Genomic DNA, 22,745 nt, shown 5'->3' with positions numbered 1-22,745 from the left:
TGTCCTGGCCCACTGACTGGAAAAAGATTATTTAACATAATGTATGTAGGCTTTCTAAAGATCCACTGGATGTGACATTTGTGTTGTGATATCTCCCAACTTCCTACATTCCTCTATCTTAGTTCTACAATGTAATTGCAGAACTTGCATTTGCAATGCATTTCAATGGTCAGCATCTAAAGTGCCTGAATTGTGTGCAGACGTTGGCAGAATTGGGTACCCATTACATTGTATGTATTGGGTCCTGGACCCATCGAAAGCAGTCAGCGCCGGCCCTGCCTACAGGTGTTCTAGAATACCTGCCATGTCACTGAAGAACGAAGGGAAGGAACACAAAAACTCTTTGTGCTGCAACTGCCTCATGTAACAGCACAGCATACAGTATGTAATAGAATAGTACTGAAGTAACAGTAGAGTGTAGTGGCATCCTTTGTCTTCTACATTTTTAGAGAAGCAATCTGATATAAAGGTAGAATGCCATGTGCATAGTGCCAACGGCATACTAGTTTACATAGTTGTGTAAGCTCTTTTGCTTCTTTGCAGCATTTAAAAAAAATTAAAAAGCTCTGAACACTGCATGATTCATCATGCCTACCATGTGATTATAATGCTACATTACTCTGGTTAAATTAATATATGTAATCAGAAACTAAACCTAATTGCAGCGTACTGTAGTTCAACAAACACTTTGCACACATGCTTATGTTTCACCATTTACACTTCTATTCCTTAGAATGGTAGTAAAGGGCTGCACAACCTCAGTTGACAAAGATCATATTTAATGTAGTTCCTGTTTGATTGCAACATACAGATTTACCACTCCACCTTTATGTACAGCACAACAAACACTCCAATTAACATTAAGCTTGTAAACATTTTTTGCATTTAAACATTTGAGTCCAACAACAGTAATATAATTGTTCTTTTTTGACAATGTATGTTTTGCGAGCGCTGTTGACTTTTAAAGCAATGGCATATATGTATATACATTGGTACCATCAACGATTTTTCTGGGTTTGTTTAGCACACAAGGAAAAAGGCAACAATTTATAGTTTGTATGGCCCACAGACCTATATTTATGTCTGTACCAACCTGAATCTGTTTCAAAAACCAGATGTCTGGTAACTCTATTTTATCAAAACTATAGTAAATAAAATATAGCATATCCCTCTCGCACTATGTAACTAGCATAGAAATCTAAGTTACGAGAGAAAATAGACATTTGTTAAGAGCTTGAATTGTTTAAAGTCTGAAGGGATTTCTCTAAACGTTATTAGAAGTACCCTCCCTAAATGTGCAGCACAAAGAATTTTGTGCATAGACTATTCTTTAAAATCAAAGCGGGATGTATGAAAATATCTTTTCAAAAGATAACACAAAAGATTTCATCAGATTTTATCACTAATTCCCAGGATACAACTCCACCACCATTCGGCACTGCTGAAGAAGTATGCAAGCGATACTTAACAGAAAATATGTGGTTTTAAAATGAAGAATTTTTATGCAGCTTTCTGCTGGACAAACAAGAATTTTTAAGTGTCAATACTGTCAACCACATTAGCATCAACAAGATTAAAATACTGTACAATAGGTTAGCTTGGTTCAGTTAGGCTGCTACTTTCCAACCTTCAGTGTCACAAAGGATAGGTCCACTGACTGGTCATATCTGACTGGTCTGACAGGGAAACAACAAAACAGACAAACGCAAAGACATCTGGGCACAATGGCCTCAAAGAGGCAAGGGAATAGAGAAGACTACACCAAAATTACACAGAAGAAAAAGACAGATATTCTACGTATAAAAAACCAACAGTCCTCATTACACCGTTTGCTATACTGGGAGTTGTTAGCATACTGCATTCATGACATCATTACATGACAATCATGCCCACCCTCATTATAGTATAGGCAGTGGGCACAGGAGAAAGGAGAGGCCTTGATGCCTCACCCACATTAGTGGCACACAGGGCAAAGGGATAAGTAAAGACCAGGGGTGCGTTTCTCGAAAGCGTGGTTGTTAGCCACTTAGCAACTTGGGTAGTTGTCAATGGGAAATTGCATTACAAAGTAGCTAACGTAGTTATCAATTACTATGATTTTGAGAAAGGCACCCCAGAACAAAAAAGACAATGCACAGGACACTTTATAGAGTCAATTCAACGCTTAAACAGTAAAACCAACACCATGGGTGTTACATTTGACCCTGCAAGTGTTGATTTAACACTGCACAGTGTACTGTGGAGAAGCCCGGGACGCCACAGCCCAGACGAAAGGTTACAGATCAGAGGACATAAGGGCGATGGCACAGGCTTAAGCATTGGGGAAAAATGTTCAAAATAACATGGTGTATTTGCAAATTCCAAAAGTCAATTTTAAAAACATATTTATACATATTTCTAAAAGATTAAAATACTACAATAGATCTGCCTTTAAAAAAAAAAAAAAAAAAAAAAAAAAGCTCCCATTGAGAATCCCATTGTAATGCAATTTTAAATTCATTTCCTAGAGAAAACAGCATAATGTGCATACTAAGGGGTATAGGAAAAAAATAACATTCCAGAACATTCCCTATCCATTTTGTATCAATTGCAATCATCTTCTTTCTGACTGAGAGTACACGGCCTACTGCCCCCATCTCATTGGGCAAACACATCCAACTTGCAAAATAAGGCACCATTTATACATGGCCTTTCCATTCCAGCGTTTGTGTTCAATTGCTGTACAGCACCAATCTCAGTGGACCAGGCTGTGAATTGCAAACTCTGTCAACTAGGTATGTATGGCTTCGAAGAAGAGCAAAACAAAGCTTATCCCTTAAGAGCTTTGCTTGCCTCCAGGAGAGAGAATATTCCCTTAGCTGGTAATTGAACCTAACACATGACATGACCATTTACCTGAGATTATTTCTTTCTTGAGTGGGAGTGTGATTCAGATAAAAACTATTCTGGCACAAGGACCAAGCATGAAGGGAACAACTCAACAACCTCATCTTGATTCTCTGGAAAGTACAACGTAATACAGCCTGATACTGTAAACTCAGATAACTAAATAATTAACTATGAGGTGGTCGGCCAGCCTGGCGACGCCATCCTACGCACTTCCACCCAAAGATTTTGCCTCCGTACATAGTCTGGCCCAACCCTCCTAGCTCGGTTCGCTCATGGTTCTGCCAATCAGTAAACAGTTGAGAGTGGTGACGCAGAACTCATCCGCAGAGTCCGTTATTGATTGGTTATGGTAACACTATTCACACTTTTCTCTTGTTACTTGTATGCTTTGGCAACACATTAAGTCATGCTTTGAATTTGAACACTTTGAATTTGAATTCGGAACGCCAATTAATTTAAATTGCAGAGTTGGGTCAGACCATCTCCCACCCTCCATGGAAACAGATTGCTCTTCGCTTGGTCCAGACTGTGTGAGTCAACAGTCGGCTTTCGTCTAGGCTAAAGTGGTCGGCCCCCTGTGCCATCACAACAACAGGACAAGGAGGGCTCTTTTTTGTGTGCGTAGTTTTGAAGGACTGTGGGGTTGAGGAGAAGGTAAGTCACATCGGAATTCATTTCAATACACAGACACACAAAATCAAAAGTGATTAGAAGGTTACATGTTCAAATAAAAAAAGATTAGATAAGTGCCTACAACTATGACATGGATTCCAGTTACAAGTAGCGATTAAGTGCTGGTGAAGTTTGTCTTTGAAGCATGGCTTTCTCCTTCAGTCCGACTCAAGGGCAGAAAGCCTAGGGATCGAGGTAGGGGACTGCACTTTTCTATGGCCAGTAGTACAGAGAGGTGATTGAGTTACAAATACAATCCATGTTTCAAGGAGCGAAAAAGAGAAGCCTTCTCTTGGATGAAGTGCTTTCATAATCCTATAAGAGGTGGCAATTTACCTGTGACTAAGATCCTTATGTCCATGAAAGACGGCAGTCTAAAATTACAAATACACCAAGGGCCACAGAAGCTACTGATGTTCTGCAAAACGAGCGACCAATGAGATGCTTTGGCACAATGGCAGGCATGGCTGCAGTGCAGACCGCAGGTTTCATGTGGACTAAGCTGCAAAACAAGACTCTTTATACATAACTGCACTGTCTGATCCCTGAAGCAACTACTGTACACTAGAGTGTCTGAATAAACTCCTTTATTGTCTCTATGGGAGGGGTGAGGCCAGCTCAGGTCAAAGCAGGTGATCCAGCTCCGAGTCTAGGGCCAAGGGTAGGATAGTTTACTACAAGGATCCCTCAAAAGAATTCATTGCACCAAGCCATCCGTAATCACATTCAACCATTCTTAAAACTTTCTTTCTTCAAAATAATCCAGCTCTTGAGTAAATATTTATCTTTCATGGATGGAATCAATGGAATTAACTATTGCATGTCTTCCACCAAAGTTAATCTCATTCTACTGCATGCCAAACAATGTCAAGGGAAGGAGTGTCCTACACCAAGCTCTGCAAACATCCATGCAATAAGCTACTGTAGTAGTAACGCTATGTTTCCACATATGATCAGCCGTCCCAAAGACCTGCCTTCACACACTAAGAAATACTTTCCCTGCAGCCATCCATATAATCCTGCGCTGTTAACAGTCTCAGCTTTCCCTGTTATTACCTACTGATTATACCAAAGTGCAAATGATTCCAGAACTCCACTTTTCCTTTCGATCAAAGTCATTTTTGTACAGGACACAACTGTAAAAAGCTATGACATTGGACCGTCAAAGAGCGCACTGAGAGAGCAGTCCTACTGCCAGAGTTGCTCATATCCAATTGGTGTTAATTCAGGAGGGGTTATCTGTCTAAGAGGCCATTTTCTGGCTTAATTAATGGCAAAATGCCACTTTCTTCAAGCCAATCTGTAATCTGTCGTGAGACACAGATGCCACCTTATCGCCAGTCACAACACAATGCAGGGTTTTTTTTGTGGGGGGAGGAGGGTTCAAAGAAGAAAAGGTCACAATTAGGTATTAGTTCAAAAGGTTTTGACTTTAAGGTCACCACTGACTGAACCCCAGGGGGAAAACAAACAAGCAAACAAAACATGTTTCTCTTACAAAAACATTAAAAGGTCATCAAGAGTGGTCTGCCTTAGTCATACCAACAGGTGCATAACAAGGGCATAATTTTAAAACAGAACACAAAAATTTCCCCCTTAAATAAACCGTTCCTAACAAGGACAAGTTCAGCTCAGCTGCATCCATGAAAGGCCACTCGAAGAGTTCTTCTAACGTGTAAGGACGATCCTTATGTCACCCGCACGAGGCACTGCCACTCATCTGATTGGTGCATTCTGTTAACCTCCAAAGGTCGTACAACACAGCATCTTCACCACTCACCAAAAGCTCCTTTCTAATGTCATAGGTCGTAGTTAGTTTTTATTTCCTGAGGAAGGAGCCTGTGCATCTCTCAACATGGAGAGGAGCGTTTGTCAGAGAGCGAGAGAGAGAGGGCGGGGAAAACAACAGAACAGTCACCTCACTCCACCAATCGGAATCCAAGAATGGTGAGGTTCCGTTTCTTGAGTGCCGTCTCAAAACAAACGAGCAAATGAAATCAAATGGCCATGGCAGATGCCTAACCCTGATTTTGGTTCTCCAGAACAGAACCGTTTGGGATTCGAAGAGCCGAGTAGTAGGGGTCCAAGGTAGTGAAAAACGTTACGGGGGTTTTCCAGGGATGGTGAAGTTACAGTACACGAGACTCAGCTCAGCACGTTTCCCTTTAGGATGGTGCAGGTAGATGAAGGGACAAGAGGAGGGGGTCAATAAGAGAATGATTGAAGTGTGTCTTTGGATGGTCGAGATGTGGTAGGAGGGTTGTGGACAGCGGGTCGTCTTATGTCTTTGGGGGGTCCGGCGAGAGGGGCCCCGGTGTAATGGTGCCATCCAGGTTGCTGTGCAGGCTGGGTATGGTGAACTGCGAGTTGAGGACGGAGGGGAACTGCAACACACAAGACAAAACAAATTCATTGCAGCAGTGGAAGTTGCACAAGAAATTAGCTCAGTGTGCTTATAGAATAGTGTGGTGTGCAACACAAACGCGAAATGTCATTGTGACTGTGGAAATTGAATAAGAAATGGGTTTAGGGTGCTTCTAGAACAGTCTGAGTGCTATGATGTAGATGGGTAAGAAAGAGCTGAAATGTAGACTGTTAAAACACTTCCTCCTGTATGCAAGCTGTCTGGAGTGTGTGCATGAGTGTGCATATATTTTGCAGGCGTATGTATTAGTAACCAACCTGGAACAAGGTGTTGGCGCCCTGTCTGCGAGTAGCAGGACTGAGAGGAGCGACCGGACTGAGCGTGCTCCAAAAGTGAATATTGGAGAAAGGGCTTGGTGTCAGCAGTAGTGTGGGGGTCTGAGGGAAACACAACACAACACAAGCGCAATCAGAGGTTACAACTTGGCCCAAACGTTAAATAAACATGATGTTGTTTTGTCACGCCGCCTGCAGGTGAGCCAAAACACTGCTGACAGACACACCAAAAGACAGACGGACAGAGATTCAATACCAACCCAGTATGTAAAAACAAATTTAAAAAGAAAGTATCACTTGAACATACTAATAAACATGTGGGTAAGCTCATACAGTATAAATGGCCGACATCACATCAAGTTCAGCGGGGTCTAGTATGCACAGCATTCACTGATGCTGGAGAAGGACAGCCTAAGGCTAGCAAAGGTATTTTAAAACTAGTTGACCAAAGGCAAAAATCCAAACAATGCCATTCAGACTCACCCCAAATAACTTCACATTGACTTAAACCATCCGTATTGAATGGCTGATTCAATAGTAAATTCTTAGTACAAAAGGGGATGACAAGAAAAGAAAAGACAACAAAGTAAAGGTGGCCAAACCAGTAGGCTTCTGTCGTCACATGATGTGACCAGATGAGGTCATATCCGGGGTCATTTGTTTTGGTCAAACGTGGCCATTGTGTCACACTAATGAGTTAAATGAAATAAGGAGACTTGTGGCTAAATCACATCAGGATGCACGCAGCCCTTCTTAAGGAAACCCCTGTTCCAGAGTCAGGCCTGGAGTTTACTCTTACTACTCATTTTAATCTCATATAAGGAGCATGACAAACCAAAACACTATTATCAGACAAACACACTCTCTATGCAGCTTAAAAGGGTGTCACTTAAACATGTTTAACAGACCCAAGTTGCGTGTTAACCTGCACATGACTAAAAAGCACTTCCTATCTGTACCACTAAAGTGTCTCCAACCCTAATGAGTCTCTGTTGAGCTCTCTAAAGACAAAATCTACAGAGCAGCAACACTGCCATCTCCTGGGCAAAGGATGCAAATATCTGGACAACATAATTCTACAATTATTTGTGAAAGTTGTTAAAGGTTGAGTACGATATGTAATATTTTCATTAGTAATTTATTTCCACAATTTATGCTGCCCATTGCATTCACAAATGTGATCTTCCTCATTGATATTTACCACCACCATCTAAGTATCTAAGTATATCTTAGTATGCATTATGACTCAAAATTCAAAATTACAGTTTTCACACATAAAAAATGTGGATCTTCTCTTTGTCTGCAATTTTGAATTTTCAGTAATAGACATCTTCAACCGATTATTAATGAATAGTTGGTATAATGAAAATAATTGAATTTCTAATGTTATTACTTGTATTACTTTGATTCTATCATCTTGATTCCACACTATTTTAATGGCACAGCATCATGACAAAAGAAGCCTCGATAACACATTGCAGCCTTGTGTGATCAGAGGCATGTGTGTGTGTGTGTGTGTGTGTGTGTGTGTGTGTGTGTGTGTGTGTGTGTGTGTGTGTGTGTGTGTGTGTGTGTGTGTGTGTGTGTGTGTGTGTATGCATGCACATGCATGCATGCATGTGTACAGTACCTACCGTATTTTCGGGACCAAAAGACGCACTGGGAGAAAAGATGCACCACCAACGTGACTTTTTTCACACACAAGACGCTCTGCATCATAGGACACACTTCATAACTAATTTCATAATTTCATAACTAATATAATGCTGTTGTTGTTAAGAAGGCACAAAAATAACATAAGTGGCCGAATACATGCTATATCAAACGTTGCCGAGTTTTCGAGCAGTTTCTTAAAGTAGGCTATGACATGAAGCCATCACTAAATTTTACACGTTTTTTCAAAGAAAACGTTTAAACACATTTAATGTAGGCTATCCAGCAACAGATTCATAGAACATTGAAAAAGAATCGCCTGGTAGCCTTTTTCAGGAGTCGCGACCCTCATCTCTCCTATGCTCCGCGTCTCTCCCTCCTCTCCTCCCTCCCACATACATACACGCGCAGGCACAGCGTCGGACACCCGTGCCCTTTTTTAACAGGAGTAGCCTACTTTTCAGTGCAATCCTGGCTGGGAAAAAATATAGTTGCCCATTCATCCATGACGAAGACGTGTATGCAGTCATGAAATAGTGGTAGTGTTGTCGCACAGTAGCAAACATCTTTCTCTGATTTAATTAATTTAACTATAGGGTCTGTGCGTAGGCACAGTAGCCTTCTGATAAGAATCACTGTTGTGCCGATCGCAACGGATGTTGAAGTGTGGAGTCTTGATACTTGTTTCAGTCAAGGACACTGAAATACCAGTCAACGGCCCTTCCACGCTTTTCACATGCTTTACGGCAATAACGTCTTGCGAATGCATGCAACCATGCTCACACAACCATGTCAACGAGAGCGCATACGCCATCATAACTCTGCATCGAGCAAATAATATGCAACAGCTTGCAATGCGCGCATGAGAGAGAGAGAGAGAGAGAGAGAGAGAGAGAGTGAGAGAGAGAGAGAGAGAGAGAGAGAGAGAGAGGTCATTCTTAACAGGTGCCATTGTAACCTGGCTACTGTACACAGCCTACCCCGCGACGCTCTTGATTACCCCCCCCCCCCCGAAGCCGTTCTAAAATATCGACAGAGTCTCGTGGCCATGATTTTTTTCACCCATTGGACGCACTGGCTTATAAGACGCTCTGGCAGTTTTTGACAATATTTTATGATTTTATATACGTCTTTTGGTCCGAAAAATACGGTACATGCCCTTGCGTGTGTTTGTACATTATGCAGAGTGCACAATTGCCTTTACCTGCAGGAATGCGGGTGTGAGTGAGGCGGTGGGCAGTGAGGGGCTGGACAGGCCCATGGGGCTGAAGTCAGAGCTGGTCACCACCAGCGTGGGCATCAGCTCCAGGCCTTTGGGCTTTCGAGCCTTGCCGCTCTGGGGCCCGCCGCGTACCAGGGACAGCTGTGCCTCCCCTCCTCCTCCTCCTCCTCCTCCTCCCTGCCCTTGCCCCTGTCCTGTGCTCTGGGGAGCGCTGGAGGAGGACTGTCCCTGTGCCAAAGAATGGAGGAAGGGAAGGACCGGTTAGCACACTGTAGATGTGTACAAATCGTAGGTGTATGAAGTATTTGAGTATAAACCACAATACACTATATGAATTACAAAGTGCATATCATATTACAAATTACAAGTGCATGGACCGGTTTTAAGGTCTTGTATATCACAGGGGATAAGGACAATTTAGGTAAGGATCACTTAAAATATGGCCCTTTCCAATAAACAATTCAAAATGTTTCTGGTGTTGTAGTGAAAGTGAAAAGTGCATGCTAATGCAATCATTGTAGGATAATTTCTGCAAATTTCAATAAGCTGTTGCACGCTACCCTTGACTTGTCAGTACCCGGTGATGCTGCATTTTTCGACTCAGCCCTTTCCGAGATATTCTACTGGGGGCAATAAAAACTTTCTAAACATAGGCCTACTCCAAATATTATACCAAAAGGTATCGCTGTTTGCTAGTTGTCTGCTGATGTTGCATAACCTTTTGGATGTTATTGGGAATAAATCAAGATGTTTTTTTTTCAAATGTAAACAAACACCTGCCCCCATTACAATGACCAGGATCTCGTAAAAGGCTGAAGGATCTCGTAAAAGGCTGAAGGAAAAAAAAAAAACCTCAGGTACTGACAAGACCAGGGTAGTATGAGCATTGCAACTACATGTCGAAATTGGCAGACATTACCCTTTAACTTAGCGCAGCACTATGGCTCTCTGTAATGTCATAGCAATGTTGTTATGGTGTAGTTAAGCATTTTCATCAAGTGAATAGGGTCGCCGGCGACCCCTGCTGCAGTAAGAGGTTACGCTGTGCTTGACAACATCATGTAATTGATATCTGTGCTTAACAGGGACCTTGCATTTTACTGGACCTGAATGTGGACAGGGCTGTGCTAAGGATTTGTATTGTCCTCTTGGTATGGAAGCATAACGAGGAGTTACTTGTGCTCAACCTTACCTGTCTCTGTATATCCGATGTCTGAGAGGAGGATTCGATGTCGCTGTCGATGACCAGCTCCTGGCTGGAGTCCGGCACCGTGTTGGTCGGCGAGGACGAGCCGGAGTGGATCCCCGTCAGGCTGAAGATGGGGACGGATGAGGAGCCGGCGGCGGTGACCAGGGTGTCCTCAAAGGAGCCGGTGGTGGTCTGCGTCAGGGCCACCTCTACGTTGCCGGCAGCAGTCAGGGCCTGGAGGGGGTGCACCACGGACTGTGTGAGGGAGGCTAGTGGCAGGGGTTTGGGCTTGGTGTCCACAGGGGAGCCTGTGGCAGGTGGACGGCTGCCTGGGATGGTCCCGAAGCGGATGACAGACGGGGCGGATGACTGCAGCTGCTGCTGTGGCGGTTGCTGCTGCTGCTGCTGCAGTGTGTGCTGTATCTGTGGCTGTGGCTGGCTCAGCTCCAGGGTGCCCTTCTTCTCGGCCATGAGCTTCTCTCCCGGGTTCTCCATCTTGATGGACTTGAAGAGCTGCGTGCCGGACTGCAGCGAGGTCAGTGTGAAGGTGGTGTAGAGGCCCGAGTGGATGTAGTCGTTGCGGCCGGTGGCCTTAGCCTGCGCCGCCGCGGCTGCCCCGAGCACGGCAACACTTCCAGCCTTCTCCAGACATCCTGCTCCTCCGCTGTCGCTGTTCTCCTTGTCCCGCAGCGAACCACTGGGGCTCCCTGGGACACCCAGGCCGTCTCCCTCCCCAGCTCCCTCGGCTCGGCTCAGGGGCTCCCCCTTCAGGATGTCCGGGTAGGAGACGAAGCGGTACACAAACTTCTGGCCGTTGACTTTCTTGATGATGTTCTGTCAGAGGGCGAGACAAAAGAGTGGGAGGAAGCGAATGAGAGAGTTGTCTGTGAGTGTGCGCGAGAGAGGAAGAGAGAGAGAGAGAGAGAGAGAGAGAGAGAGAGAGAGAGAGAGAGAGAGAGAGAGAGAGGGAGGAAGAGCTTGATTTAGCAGCAGTCATTACGTGGGACAGCAGAGCTAACGTCATTACCAGATGCCATGTCTTCCCCTGCCTCATTCTCATTCTCTCTCTCTCTCTCTCTCTCTCTCTCTCTCTCTCTCTCTCTCTCTCTCTCTCCACACATCAGCTAAATATACAGCTGCTAGCTCCGGCAGCTCCGCCTGCTCTCAAATCCACCGTCTCATCCAATTACCCTGACAACCACTGGAATGGCAACAATCAGAAGGATTGTCAAATAACGGCACAATGCTCTCCTGAACTACAGCCTAAAAAAATAATCTAGAGACAGAGTGCACAATGGTTCCATAAAGAGCCTTATAACTGTCATTTATTCATAATGTATCAAAAACAAAAAGCAAATTTAAAGCACAGACTATGTAAGGGCTTTTGTATTGTGGGGAAGTGGCATTTCAGCATCTCAGCTATGCACTGAGCATGCATCTGTGGTGTGAGCTAAATGCCGTGAGAAACGGCTTTTTCTGGCGTCAACAGATGCCACTGTATGGGTGCCAGTCTGCTTTCTACGTCTGTCTGTCTGGACGCCACTCCGGTTAATACTGTAATGCTGTGTGTGGCAAAAGTGGCTTAGCTGAAGCCGCTCTTGACGGCTGACAATAGCACTGTTGTGGTGGCAAAGGTCTGAAAATCAACTGCCGGCCCAAATCTCTGGCTTCATTCAATAAGGGGCTTACAAACGTTCACAGAAATGAGTAGACGTGAACAGAAACTGAGCAGGTGGGAAAACAGTCAAATGTACTCAACCAGAAATGTACTGTGGAGCTCGACTGCCATAGTTTACGCTGCATGGTGCCTGCTTGGCTCTTTTGACTGATTCTACATTTTCTTCCGAGCATAATGAATTTCACAACTTCAGGTCAGAGAATACTGCAGAACTGCTAAGGTGCAACCTGACATCTAAGATTGGCAGTCCTCCTGACTCAAGTCTTTGTCGTGAGAGGCAAGTGAAGCGGTACAGTGCCCACAGCCGTTTTCTCTGAGGAGACAGAAAGACTCCCCTGTTCTCTGCGGCCCTCCACCCAGACTGTCAGACATCCCTGCCCGTGGCGCAGGCTCCCTCCACGGAGAAGCAACCTGCAATTACGGCCGCACCACGCGGCGGCTTCCAGCAGCTCAGTGGAATGTGAGGGGGAGAGAGGAAACCACGCTGACACTGCCCCACCCTGGTCCTCCCCCACTGTTCGTTTCCCCCCCCCCCACCACACACTAGCCTTTCCTTCCACACACACACACACTGGAGGGACAATCACACAACACACACTCAGAGAGGAAATGGACGGGGTGAGAGTGCAACAGGGTGCAAATATGAAGCTGTTTAAATGGCCTTGACCCTTCAAACCCCACCAACTGCCTGGTTGTTTAAGAGAAAAGCATCTTGCCAGCTTTTTAAGGTGGTGACTATGGTTTTTGAACTCAGAAAAGTCTTGCTCCATACAGTACACATTAGTCACTTTGTGTTAGCTAGCTTAAAGGGACACTGTGCAGGAAATGGTCATAAAAGGTACTGCAACTATGCTGCTCATTGAAACGGGGCTGCCTATTGCCAAATTTGATCTTTACATGAACTTTTACTAGGTAATACACACATATTTTCTAGTATGGTCCAAGTAGAATCATTTTTGCAGCTGAAAGTGGCTATTTTTGGAAATTCAAAATGGCGAACCATGGAGAAGATCCCACTTTTCATGTATGAAAAACGCAATTTTTCCAGTCATAATGAATACTTAGAATTTCATGGTGGTGGTAAATATTCATGAAAAATGTAACATTAGTGAATGGGTAGCATGAATTCTGGAAATAAACAACTAAACATCTCACACAGAGTCCCTTTAAATAAATGTGTAGCAGCAGAGAGGCAGAAGGTAGTATGATTGAGCTGCCAGTTTAACATCTAAACAACCTTGAAGAATTTAATTTTATTGCGAGAATGGCATTGACCAAGTTGGTGTTTTACTTAACCCATTAAAACACAGTGTTATAAATGTGCTGTTTACGTGAATGGCAATGACCGAGTCGTAGTGCATTACTGAAGGCCCTCTGTTATGTCATAGTGGAGTAGTACTATCCTATTTCACCTTTCAATGACTATTACAGAGTGCCACTGGTGGTAGTGCGTACAATATGGGGCTACGACTCTGTCATGTCATAGTACTGTGGCAGTGAAGTTTTTTCAACCAATAGTGAAGCGTTCCTCTGTTAAAGCGCACCGTGAGGCTGCATGAAAGCTACTGTGAGTGTCTTCTGACCACAGTATATTAGAGAATTCAAAAACTGTTGGACTTCAATATATGACCCTTGACAGGCTCTACACTGTAATGACCATAATGCCATGCTTGATTCAAGATCCAACACAGTCATACAAGGATATGAAAAATGCACAATAGTACAACATACAGGCAGATTATAGAAACAGTGGCATGACTTCAGAACAAAATCAACTGCACCTGCTGCCTTCCAACAGCTTACCTCACTTCACCCATTATCAAATTGTACATGGTAGTCTACATACAAGTAGGCTTTATTAGTTCTACAGTACATGACCAAGTCATCTTGACACATCAGCATTCCTTATCACGCAGACGCTGACGAGAGATCAGGGACTTTGACACTGATAAGTTACCCAAGTCTGATTTTACCACTTGCACTCACTGTCAACTAGGTGTATTTATGTCAAACTCAATTCCAATGCTCAAAGTAACTATAGAGGAGGAGAATAGCACAGCTACAGACAAGAAAAGCATGAAGTCAAAACATTTGCTCTGAAGTAGCCTGAAATTATGCATAATCTGATAACATGCTGAGGCATTAAAGTGGTATTAGTCCTTTCAGTGGCTCGAACACTGCATGGAGTAGAAAGACTTCTGCAATGCAGTCTTCTGCACAGCTGGTGTGACACACTTCAATATTCAGGCATGCTGCAGGCAAAGTAAAAGCAGGATTTGTATTACGGGGCTTGTCATAGGTGGTTAGGCCTACAATATTAATCCTGGCAGGAGATTATGCTACTAAAATAAAAGGCAAAACTCAATTGCAATCCTACAAATAATTTCTTCAAAGCATGTAATAAACTATTTGCTAAAATGTCATAAGGTTTCTACCCCTCTGTTGAGGATGTTAGACCATTTGAATTCTCACAGCACATCTATTACACCAAGCAATCTCACCTTCCTAACGACTCATGTTAGGTCTGTTTTACTCAACAGCCTAGCACAAGAGTCTGCAGACTCTCTGGATTTGAGGGCTACGCGAAGACCTCATATTCTCTGTCTATAAAGCTATATGAACCCCAAGAGTGACCTACCCTACCGCAATGACGGAACTCCTTATTTCTCTGTGGAGGGTCGGCGAATAAAGCGACCACAGTGAATTTGGAGCGAAGCAACCTGGGCGAACAGAGTAAATTTCAGCGTTTAAAGAAAAGCTAATATTATGGTAATGAGCTCTGATGCGGCTTGGAAAAAACAATTGGAATGGTCATTAGGGTGCATCAGTTGCCCCCTATGAAAAGATATTGCCTTGGCCCTATAGTAAAAATGTTCTACACCCAGTAAAAACACACTGTGTAAAATATTTTGAAATTTGGATGAAGTCTACCGGGGCCACCAGCCCCATGAAAATACAAAATAATGGTGATAGTCAGAATCTTGGAATAGAAATGGACATTTTGCTGCATAAAGCTACCCAATAAAAAACATATTGTCTCAGCTCTGTTATAAAAATGTTCTATGCACAGTAAAATCACTCTGTGTAAAATATTTTGAAATTTGGATGAAGTCTACCGGGGCCACCAGGCCTATGAAAATAGAAAATAATGGTGATAGTCAAAATCCTGGATAGAAACAGGGCTGGACTGGCCATCTGGCATGGCGGGCATTTCCCGGTGAGCCTCGCACCCTCGTGGGCCCCCAGTTTTTTAATTTTTTTACTGAAAATAGGGGCCCATGAGGGTGCGGGGCCCACCGGTGAGTCAGTTCTGCGGCACTAATAATAATGAGGGGGCCCCCTTAAATCCAAAAGTGCCCGGGCCCTATTTATCGCCCAGTCCAGCCCTGAATAGAAATGGACATTTTGCTGCATATTGTCTCAGCTGTGTGATAAAAAAATGTTCTGTGCACAGTAAAATCACTCTGTGGAAAATGTGCTGAAATTTACATTAATTCTACTGGGTCCACCAGGCCCATGAAAATACAAAACAATGGTGATAATGATGGGCAACCTGGATTCCAAAGTCCAGTGCCACATATTCCAAATATAGCCAATATAATGAACCAGCTGACCCACTGCCAGTATCAAGCAAGAGATTGCGAAGTTGTATGACTTTTGTGTGCTTCACCTGTGGGCCTACAGGATTGTACAGGTAGCTGTTAATACCTGGTGGAGCATCTGTACTAAAGCTGTGAATGCTCCTTGGAATGACCTGTGTTTTTTTAAGAAATCCCTGCAGTAGTTCAATAGAGTACATACAATACAACTGTATGTGATGTTGGAAAGAGTGGCTTCCCAAAACCTGTACTTAAGTGGCTTCTAGGTATGTCATGGGTATCACCAGGTCCAGAGTCCATTGCCAAGGGCCTCTCAGCTAAGTTATGGTACTCATCTGATGGAGTAAAGTGACATACTACCACAGGCGATGGGATAAAGAAGTAATGGCACTCTTCAATACAGTTGTATTGACTGCTTTGTAGCCTAGGCATTCCAAGGAACATTCACAGCTTTAGTACAGATGTTCCTCCATGAATTGTAGGCCCACAGGTGAAACACACAAATATAACAGTCATGCAGCTTTGCAATCTCTTGCTTGATACTAGCAGTGGTACAAGGCAGCAAGGAATTGATATTGTGTTGCAAAAGAGCAAATTTGCCTAAATATAGCAGTTTGACCATCAGTCTGTCCTGAGACTGAAGTCTGTGTAAGTGGATCGACTGAATACACAACCTGCTTAGATATTCCTTCTGTTTGTGCTCCCAATACAGGTGATCTCACTAATTACCTCATCAACCTGGCTTAAGTGGTAATTAGGCTCAGCTGCTTCATTATATTGGCTGGGGCAAATGTGTCACGCGGTTTGTCCACCTCTGTTTTAAGACAATGGCAAACCTAGATTCAAAAGCTACAATCCAGTGCCACAGATTTCAAATTACCTGGTTTTACCTGTCCAATTGCCCTAACTGGAAAGGTAAAACTAGGTATGTCATTTGGAATATGTGGCACTGGACTTCAGCTTTGGAATCCAGGTTGCCCATCACCATCACCATTATTTTGTATTTTCATGGGCCTGGTGGACCCGGTAGAATTCATCTAAATTTCAACATATTTTACACAGAGTGATTTTACTGTGCATAGAACATTTTTATCACAGAGCTGAGACAATATGTTTTTTATTGGGTAGCTTTATGCAGCAAAATGTCCATTTCTATTCCAAAATTCTGACTATCACCATTATTTTCCATTTTCATGGGGCTGGTGGCCCCGGTAGACTTCATCCAAATTTCAAAATATTTTACACAGTGTGTTTTTACTGGGTGTAGAAAATTTTTACTATAGGGCCAAGGCATTATCTTTTCATAGCGGGCATCTGATGCACCCTAATGGTCATACTGTATGTCCAAATGTCCCAGGCTGACAAGCCAGAGCCGTTAAGTAATTACCTAAATCAAACATGTCAATGTCACATCCAGAGCGAATAAAGCAAATTCATGGCGAAACGTCTTCAATAACCCTGGCTACTCGTATTACTTAAGTTGTTTCTGGTGTACACACAGCTAAAGGGCTGCACGGCGCTCACAGGTGCCACACCACGTTGGTGACCCCTGGTCAAGCATGCGGTTCAGTGCAGTGCAGTGCCGGGTACAGTACCTTCTCGTAGTAGTAGCGCAGGGCCCGGCTGAGCTTGTCGTAGTTCATGTTGGGCTTGTTCTTGCGCGCGCCCCAGAGCTTGGCCACCTCCTCGGCCTGCAGCAGCTTGAACTCGCCCTCCTGGTTGGTCCAGCAGATGAGCTGCTCCTGGCTCCGATCCAGCAGCAGCTGCAGCAGGAACTGCCACAGGGTGACCGAGCTGTCCATGGCATCCAGCTAGAGAGAGAAGAAGAAGAAGAAGAAGAAGAAGAAGAAGAAGAAGAAGAAGAAGAAGAAGAAGAAGAAGAAGAAGAAGAAGAAGAAGAAGAAGAAGAAGAAGAAGAAGGAGAGAAGGTGTATTATGATACCCTAAAAGCGAAAGGTAAGCTTAACTCCTGGGCCACTAAGATCAACTAATTCTAGAGAATGCTATCTCCCATGATAAAGAAATTAAGAAGCAAACCAAACACACATAAGTGTTTACTTGTGGTTTTATAGTACTCATAACACAATGTGAAGCTCAGTCTCACGGAATGTAAGCAAATCTACCAAGAAGGGACTTGTGCGTGTTGTTTATTGCTGATGTTTTCTCCAGTGTCCCTATAAAGCACACAACAATGTGATGAACTGAACTCAGATGACCCCATCCGCCGACCTACTGTAGTACCCAACCCAAAATCCTTGCCTGTGGCCATGATCACTAAAAGAGCATTGGGCTCATTCTGTTTTGAGTTCCAGATTCCAAAGACTGAGAGCTCAAGCTTTCAACAAGGTGCAGAGTACGTATGTGTGTATGATGACACAAAGTGCAGAAGACCACAACCACACGGTGCAGATGACATGGGGGTCCTCTGTAGCACTCATCTTTTTATGTCTTGTTTCCTGTGCACACTAACATGCACCACCCTCTTCATCTTCGTCTGTCTGTCTCTGACTGTCAGGACAACCGTCCTACACGTCTCAAACACTTATAGTGGGGAACCTGCGGCTCAGTGGCTGTTTATGGCCCGTGAGGCGGTCTTATCTGGCCCCTGATATAATTTATGCAGTTTCATATTAAATATGACATGTTTTGTAAAGCAACCTTAGAAATTACATTTGCAATACAATTACATTATATACAAACCCCAACTCCGATGAAGTTGGGACGTTTGGTAAACAGTGAATAAAATCAAAATGCTATCATTTTCAAAACATTCAATCTACTCATTAGATGGAGAATAGTGAAAAGACAACATATTAAGTGTTAAAACCGAGAAAAAATATTGTTTTGGGGGACATATGTACTCATTTCTAATTTGATAAATCCAACACGTCTCAAAAGAGTTGGGACGGGGATCAGTGAAATTTAGTAAACATCCAAAAAAGATAAAACAACAAAGAAGAACATTTCAAAATGAATTGTACTGACGGACAATATAGGTGTCCAGGTATAAGATCATCAAAGAGAGGCTGAGTCACTCAGAATTAAAGATGCAAAGGGAATAATTACCATAGTTATTACATACATTTTTGAATTCCCTTTGATTTACCACGATTGAGTGTATATAAGACACATTTTTGTTAATGAAATCATTGTATAGGTTCATGACATCATGAAATATATATTGGCTGTAGTCTCACTCTAATTCCTGGAGTGCTAGAGCTATTGAAAATTGACCATATTAAGAATGCTTAATGCATGAAAATGATACAGGGGTTTAACATTCTCCTAAGCACCTGAGCTCACTTGAAATAGACCCGGAAGACATGGGAAACTGTCCTTTGCTTACAGAAGTTAGCAGAAGTTGTAGAAGTCCATTCTTTTTGACAATAATAGAGCATTGCACATCCTGTGCTACAGTGAAAATGGACCATCCAACTTGTGTTAGTGCTAGCTTCAAAAGTCAGCCTCCATGATGGCATGCGGATGCAGTATTGCATTGGTTAAGATGTTCTCACTCATCTGTAGAGTTAAATACAGTGCTGAATGGTATAAATGGGTTTTAAACAGCATGAAAAGCCACTCATGCATTATATTTTGAAGGGAGATCTTCGATTACTGCCACATAGTAAGGTCAAATTGCATTCTCTACTATGTTTTAACAGTTTGACTCCATCATAAGGACCAGCAGGTGATAAAATGGTGGGTTTTTGGTCAAGACCTGTCACACTGTAAGCACTACAGAAAGGAAAACATTGCAAAACATGACAAGGAATACACCCACCATTTAAGCTGGTGAAATCATGTCCAAGATAGGAATTAACACTGTTTTTTATATAAAAATCATCTCATCGGTTAATGTATTTAACTGTTAAGTGTTGTCTTTTGTTTTGTTTTTAGTCTTCCTCGACATTTGCTGCCATTTATTGTCCCCGTCCCAACTCTTTTGAGACGTGTTGGATTTATCAAATTAGAAATGAGTACATATGTCCCCCAAAACAATTTTTTTTCTAGGTTTTAACACTTAATATGTTGTCTTTTCACTATTCTCCAACTAGTGAATAGATTGAATGTTTTGAAAATGATAGAATTTTGATTTTATGCACTGTTTACCAAACGTCCCAACTTCATCGGAGTTGGGGTTTGTATTCAGGGGACCTTGTGAAGCTGAGAACTGTTATAAAGGTGGCTGCCTTAAATGTAGGACTAAAGTGCAGATCCTGTCCAGGTCATGGTTTGTGGTCATAGTACGGCCCTTCGAGGACTTAATAAAATTTGAAGTGGCCCCTGGAATGAAAAAGACTCCCCGCCCCCTGACTTATAGGCTAGTACTAGACTCATCAGTAATCTACTGATTGCACACTCCACTGAACATGAACACACACACACACACACACACACACACACACACACACACACACACACACACATTTAGGAACTTGAAAAGAACCATAAGGAGCTTATTTCACACCATGAATGATCAAACATCCCATTGCACTGTTTTCAGAACAGTGAATAATGGTGGTAGTAGGCTACAGGTTTTTTTTCTTCATTTCAGTAAAGTCTCAACATGTAGGCTATTGCGTAATCAATAATATAGGCTACCGTGTTATAGGCCTACCATCTACTTGTTCTTGTTTCATGTGCACTGGTTTATAGAATAAGCATGCAGACAGCGAGAGTGTTTAAAATTGTGCTACATTTGATCTGACTCATCTCATCTGCTGAAGAGGCAGCAAAACTCAAAACACAACACGCCTCCCACACACTGACAGACAACACAAAACATTAATTTCAGACTAGGCTAGATACAGTGTGCTGTGTACTGTTTCAAAAATTGCGAGGCTGTGCAGCTTCTAACACACGCACGAGACTTAAAACGAAGACCCACGAGCTCTAAAATGCAATCAATGCGAAGACCTTAATACATGTATATTATCTGCATTATAATTACGGTGTCACTTTGAGCTGTGAGAATGGTGTAAATGGGGTTAAAACATCAAATTATAACATTGTCCACGCCATACAGTACACATCACTGACTGTACAACATAAGTAAAAAATACGTGCAAGGATGTGCTAGCTACCTTAACTTGCTTTGTTATCTAAGTAACAAGCTAGCTCATAACTACAAGTGATGGCTGTCTTGTAGCTGCTACGTATCGCTGGATGCATTTTGGACTGGTGAGAAAGTTGTTTATGGCTAGCTAGGGAAAGTGGCTAAATTGTTCCTGTGGCTAATTTGAGTTCACATTCGGGCTACACATCATTTGCTAACAGTAACATTTGGCACACTGAGGACAAAATAGCCCCGGTGGGTAGAGTCATGAAATACACTTCTCGAAGGCTGTCTTCGTTCTTACCTTACTTGCCGATGTTGATTTCGATTTTTAAGCAGCGAAGTCCACAGAAGCAAAGTGTCAACTAAGTGGCTACATTTTTAATCCCTGGTCTGCATTAATGCAGTAGACTTTGCCGCGAAACAGCTGGCACGTTTGTTTCATAAATAAATCCACAAAAGCTGCATCAAGTCCTCGGCAATTGTACAGGAACAAATCTCTCAGAACAGGAAATTAACAGCCTGCTGAGATCACTTCCTTTTTTGTTTGCGAGCATTTTCATAAATATGCTTTTAGCTCCCTCCGTGCTCATTTGGCGCGCTTCAGCTGCTCGACTAGAACGTTTACATCTGGAGATTACTTTTGAGTTTTGACAACGATTTTGATGGTTCAATCAAATTCCTCTACGGTAATCCGCGCAACCAAGTAGCAAAATTAACCGGGTGGTTGTCCATGCCAGAGCCGCTCTGATAGCCTACTGTAGGCCAATTGGGATTTTTATTTATTTTTTATTTTTTTAATGGATGTTGGATCATCTCATCTGAAAGAAAGTAGCTTATTGTGCTCTTTAAATTTTAAAAAGAAAGGCAATGCCTGTCTATATTTGGAGCCAGTGGCATTATCATGTGCAGCTTCATACAATTTTAAGATAGCCAAACACTTTATTTAGTAGAGTAACTTTATTGATTCCCAGGGGGAAATGTTGGGTGTGTTGTAGGCCTGCTGTAGCCTACTTACACCTAATCATAACTCAGTGCATTGTTACATACTTGTTACACTGTGTCAACAAGAGCAAATAAAGTGTAGCCACATTTAAGAATAAGGATTATAAAGAAAATAAAGTTTCAAGTATAAAGTCTGAGTGGATTGGATTGGAATGTACAGTCTTGGACCGACTGTCCGAAGAGCGAATGGGGTGAAAGAGGGCTGTGTGGTGTCGATTCAACCTTGCACCCGTCCCCCCCCAATCTCAGACGCCTACTGGGATGTGACTCTCACTCAGTTTGTCCAGGGCAGGCCCCTTGGGACCTGTGGCCCTCTGAGGCTAGGTCTGTTCATTAATCCACCTGCTCTGTGAAATTTACTATGTGAAATTAGACACGGATGTAGGCTATTATAGTTACATTGTGTGCGTTTTTCTGTGTGCGTGTGTCTGTGTGTGTCTGTGTCTTTGTGTGTACGCTGCTGTTGTAAAATATGGATCACCATACATGACCTCATACCTCTCCTATGACCTAGCTTAGAAAATTGACATAGTCCTTTGATAGAATTCCTCCAAAGAGATCGATTTGCTGTCTACCAGCAGGGGACATGTATTTGCAGAAGAATGGGGACTGGCGCAGGGGCAGACATCCAGGGTGCAGAACATATTTGCCACATATTTGCTCCAGCCAATTCAACAGCCGATTCTAATTAGGGCTTTTTTTTGTCTTTTATGACTTTATTGACAGGACAATTTGAGAGAAGTGAATGGGGAGAGAGATGGGGAGGGGTCGGCAAATGACCCAGGCTGAGAATCGAACCCAGGTTGGCCGCATGGCAGACGAGGGCCCTACTGGATGGCCACTGCAGGGCCCCTAATTAGGGCTTTTTAGTGGACTCACCTGTTTCAAAAGCACAGGCAGAGGGAATATCTGGCAAGATTATTGTTATATCAATCCAGTTTGTACGTGTCTCATGACAAAAAGTTACATGTTGGCCCTGCCTGGGGGTAACGGTAGGGTACTGGGTTGCTTCGCCGATGACCCCTGGTTTGGTTCCGCTCCGGGTCATTTGCCAATCCCTACCCGTCTCTCTCTCCCGACTC

At 43.1% G+C, this 22,745-nt stretch overlaps 1 protein-coding gene across 1 annotated transcript; it reads right to left on the bottom strand.

The window, feature by feature from the left end:
• Positions 1-758: 758 nt before the first annotated feature.
• On the bottom strand, positions 759-21,347 carry elk4 (ETS transcription factor ELK4). Its single transcript, XM_063215359.1, has 6 exons — positions 20,963-21,347; positions 17,198-17,413; positions 10,329-11,159; positions 9,119-9,364; positions 6,244-6,363; positions 759-5,945 (listed from the first exon to the last, which is right to left on the bottom strand). The coding sequence occupies exons 2-6, from the start codon at positions 17,402-17,404 to the stop codon at positions 5,841-5,843; spliced, it is 1,509 nt and encodes a 502-aa protein (XP_063071429.1). The 5' UTR covers positions 17,405-17,413; positions 20,963-21,347; the 3' UTR covers positions 759-5,840.
• Between the last annotated feature and the right edge of the window lie 1,398 nt (positions 21,348-22,745).

This window comes from Engraulis encrasicolus, chromosome 14 (assembly GCF_034702125.1).
Source record: "Engraulis encrasicolus isolate BLACKSEA-1 chromosome 14, IST_EnEncr_1.0, whole genome shotgun sequence".
Lineage (NCBI taxonomy): Eukaryota > Metazoa > Chordata > Actinopteri > Clupeiformes > Engraulidae > Engraulis > Engraulis encrasicolus.
The sequence above is the reverse complement of the archived record's forward strand: the minus strand, read 5'-3'. Positions and strand labels throughout refer to the sequence as shown.

What these genes read in the sequence shown, in the direction of transcription:
- elk4 (XM_063215359.1), bottom strand. Translation starts at nt 17,404, where the DNA reads ATGGACAGCTCGGTCACCCTGTGGCAGTTCCTGCTGCAGCTGCTGCTG. An exon ending in TGCGCTACTACTACGAGAAG is followed by an intron (nt 11,160 to 17,197) that starts GTACTGTACCCG and finishes GCCCTCTGACAG; the next exon opens with AACATCATCAAGAAAGTCAA. An exon ending in TCACACCCGCATTCCTGCAG is followed by an intron (nt 6,364 to 9,118) that starts GTAAAGGCAATT and finishes TGTTTCCCTCAG; the next exon opens with ACCCCCACACTACTGCTGAC.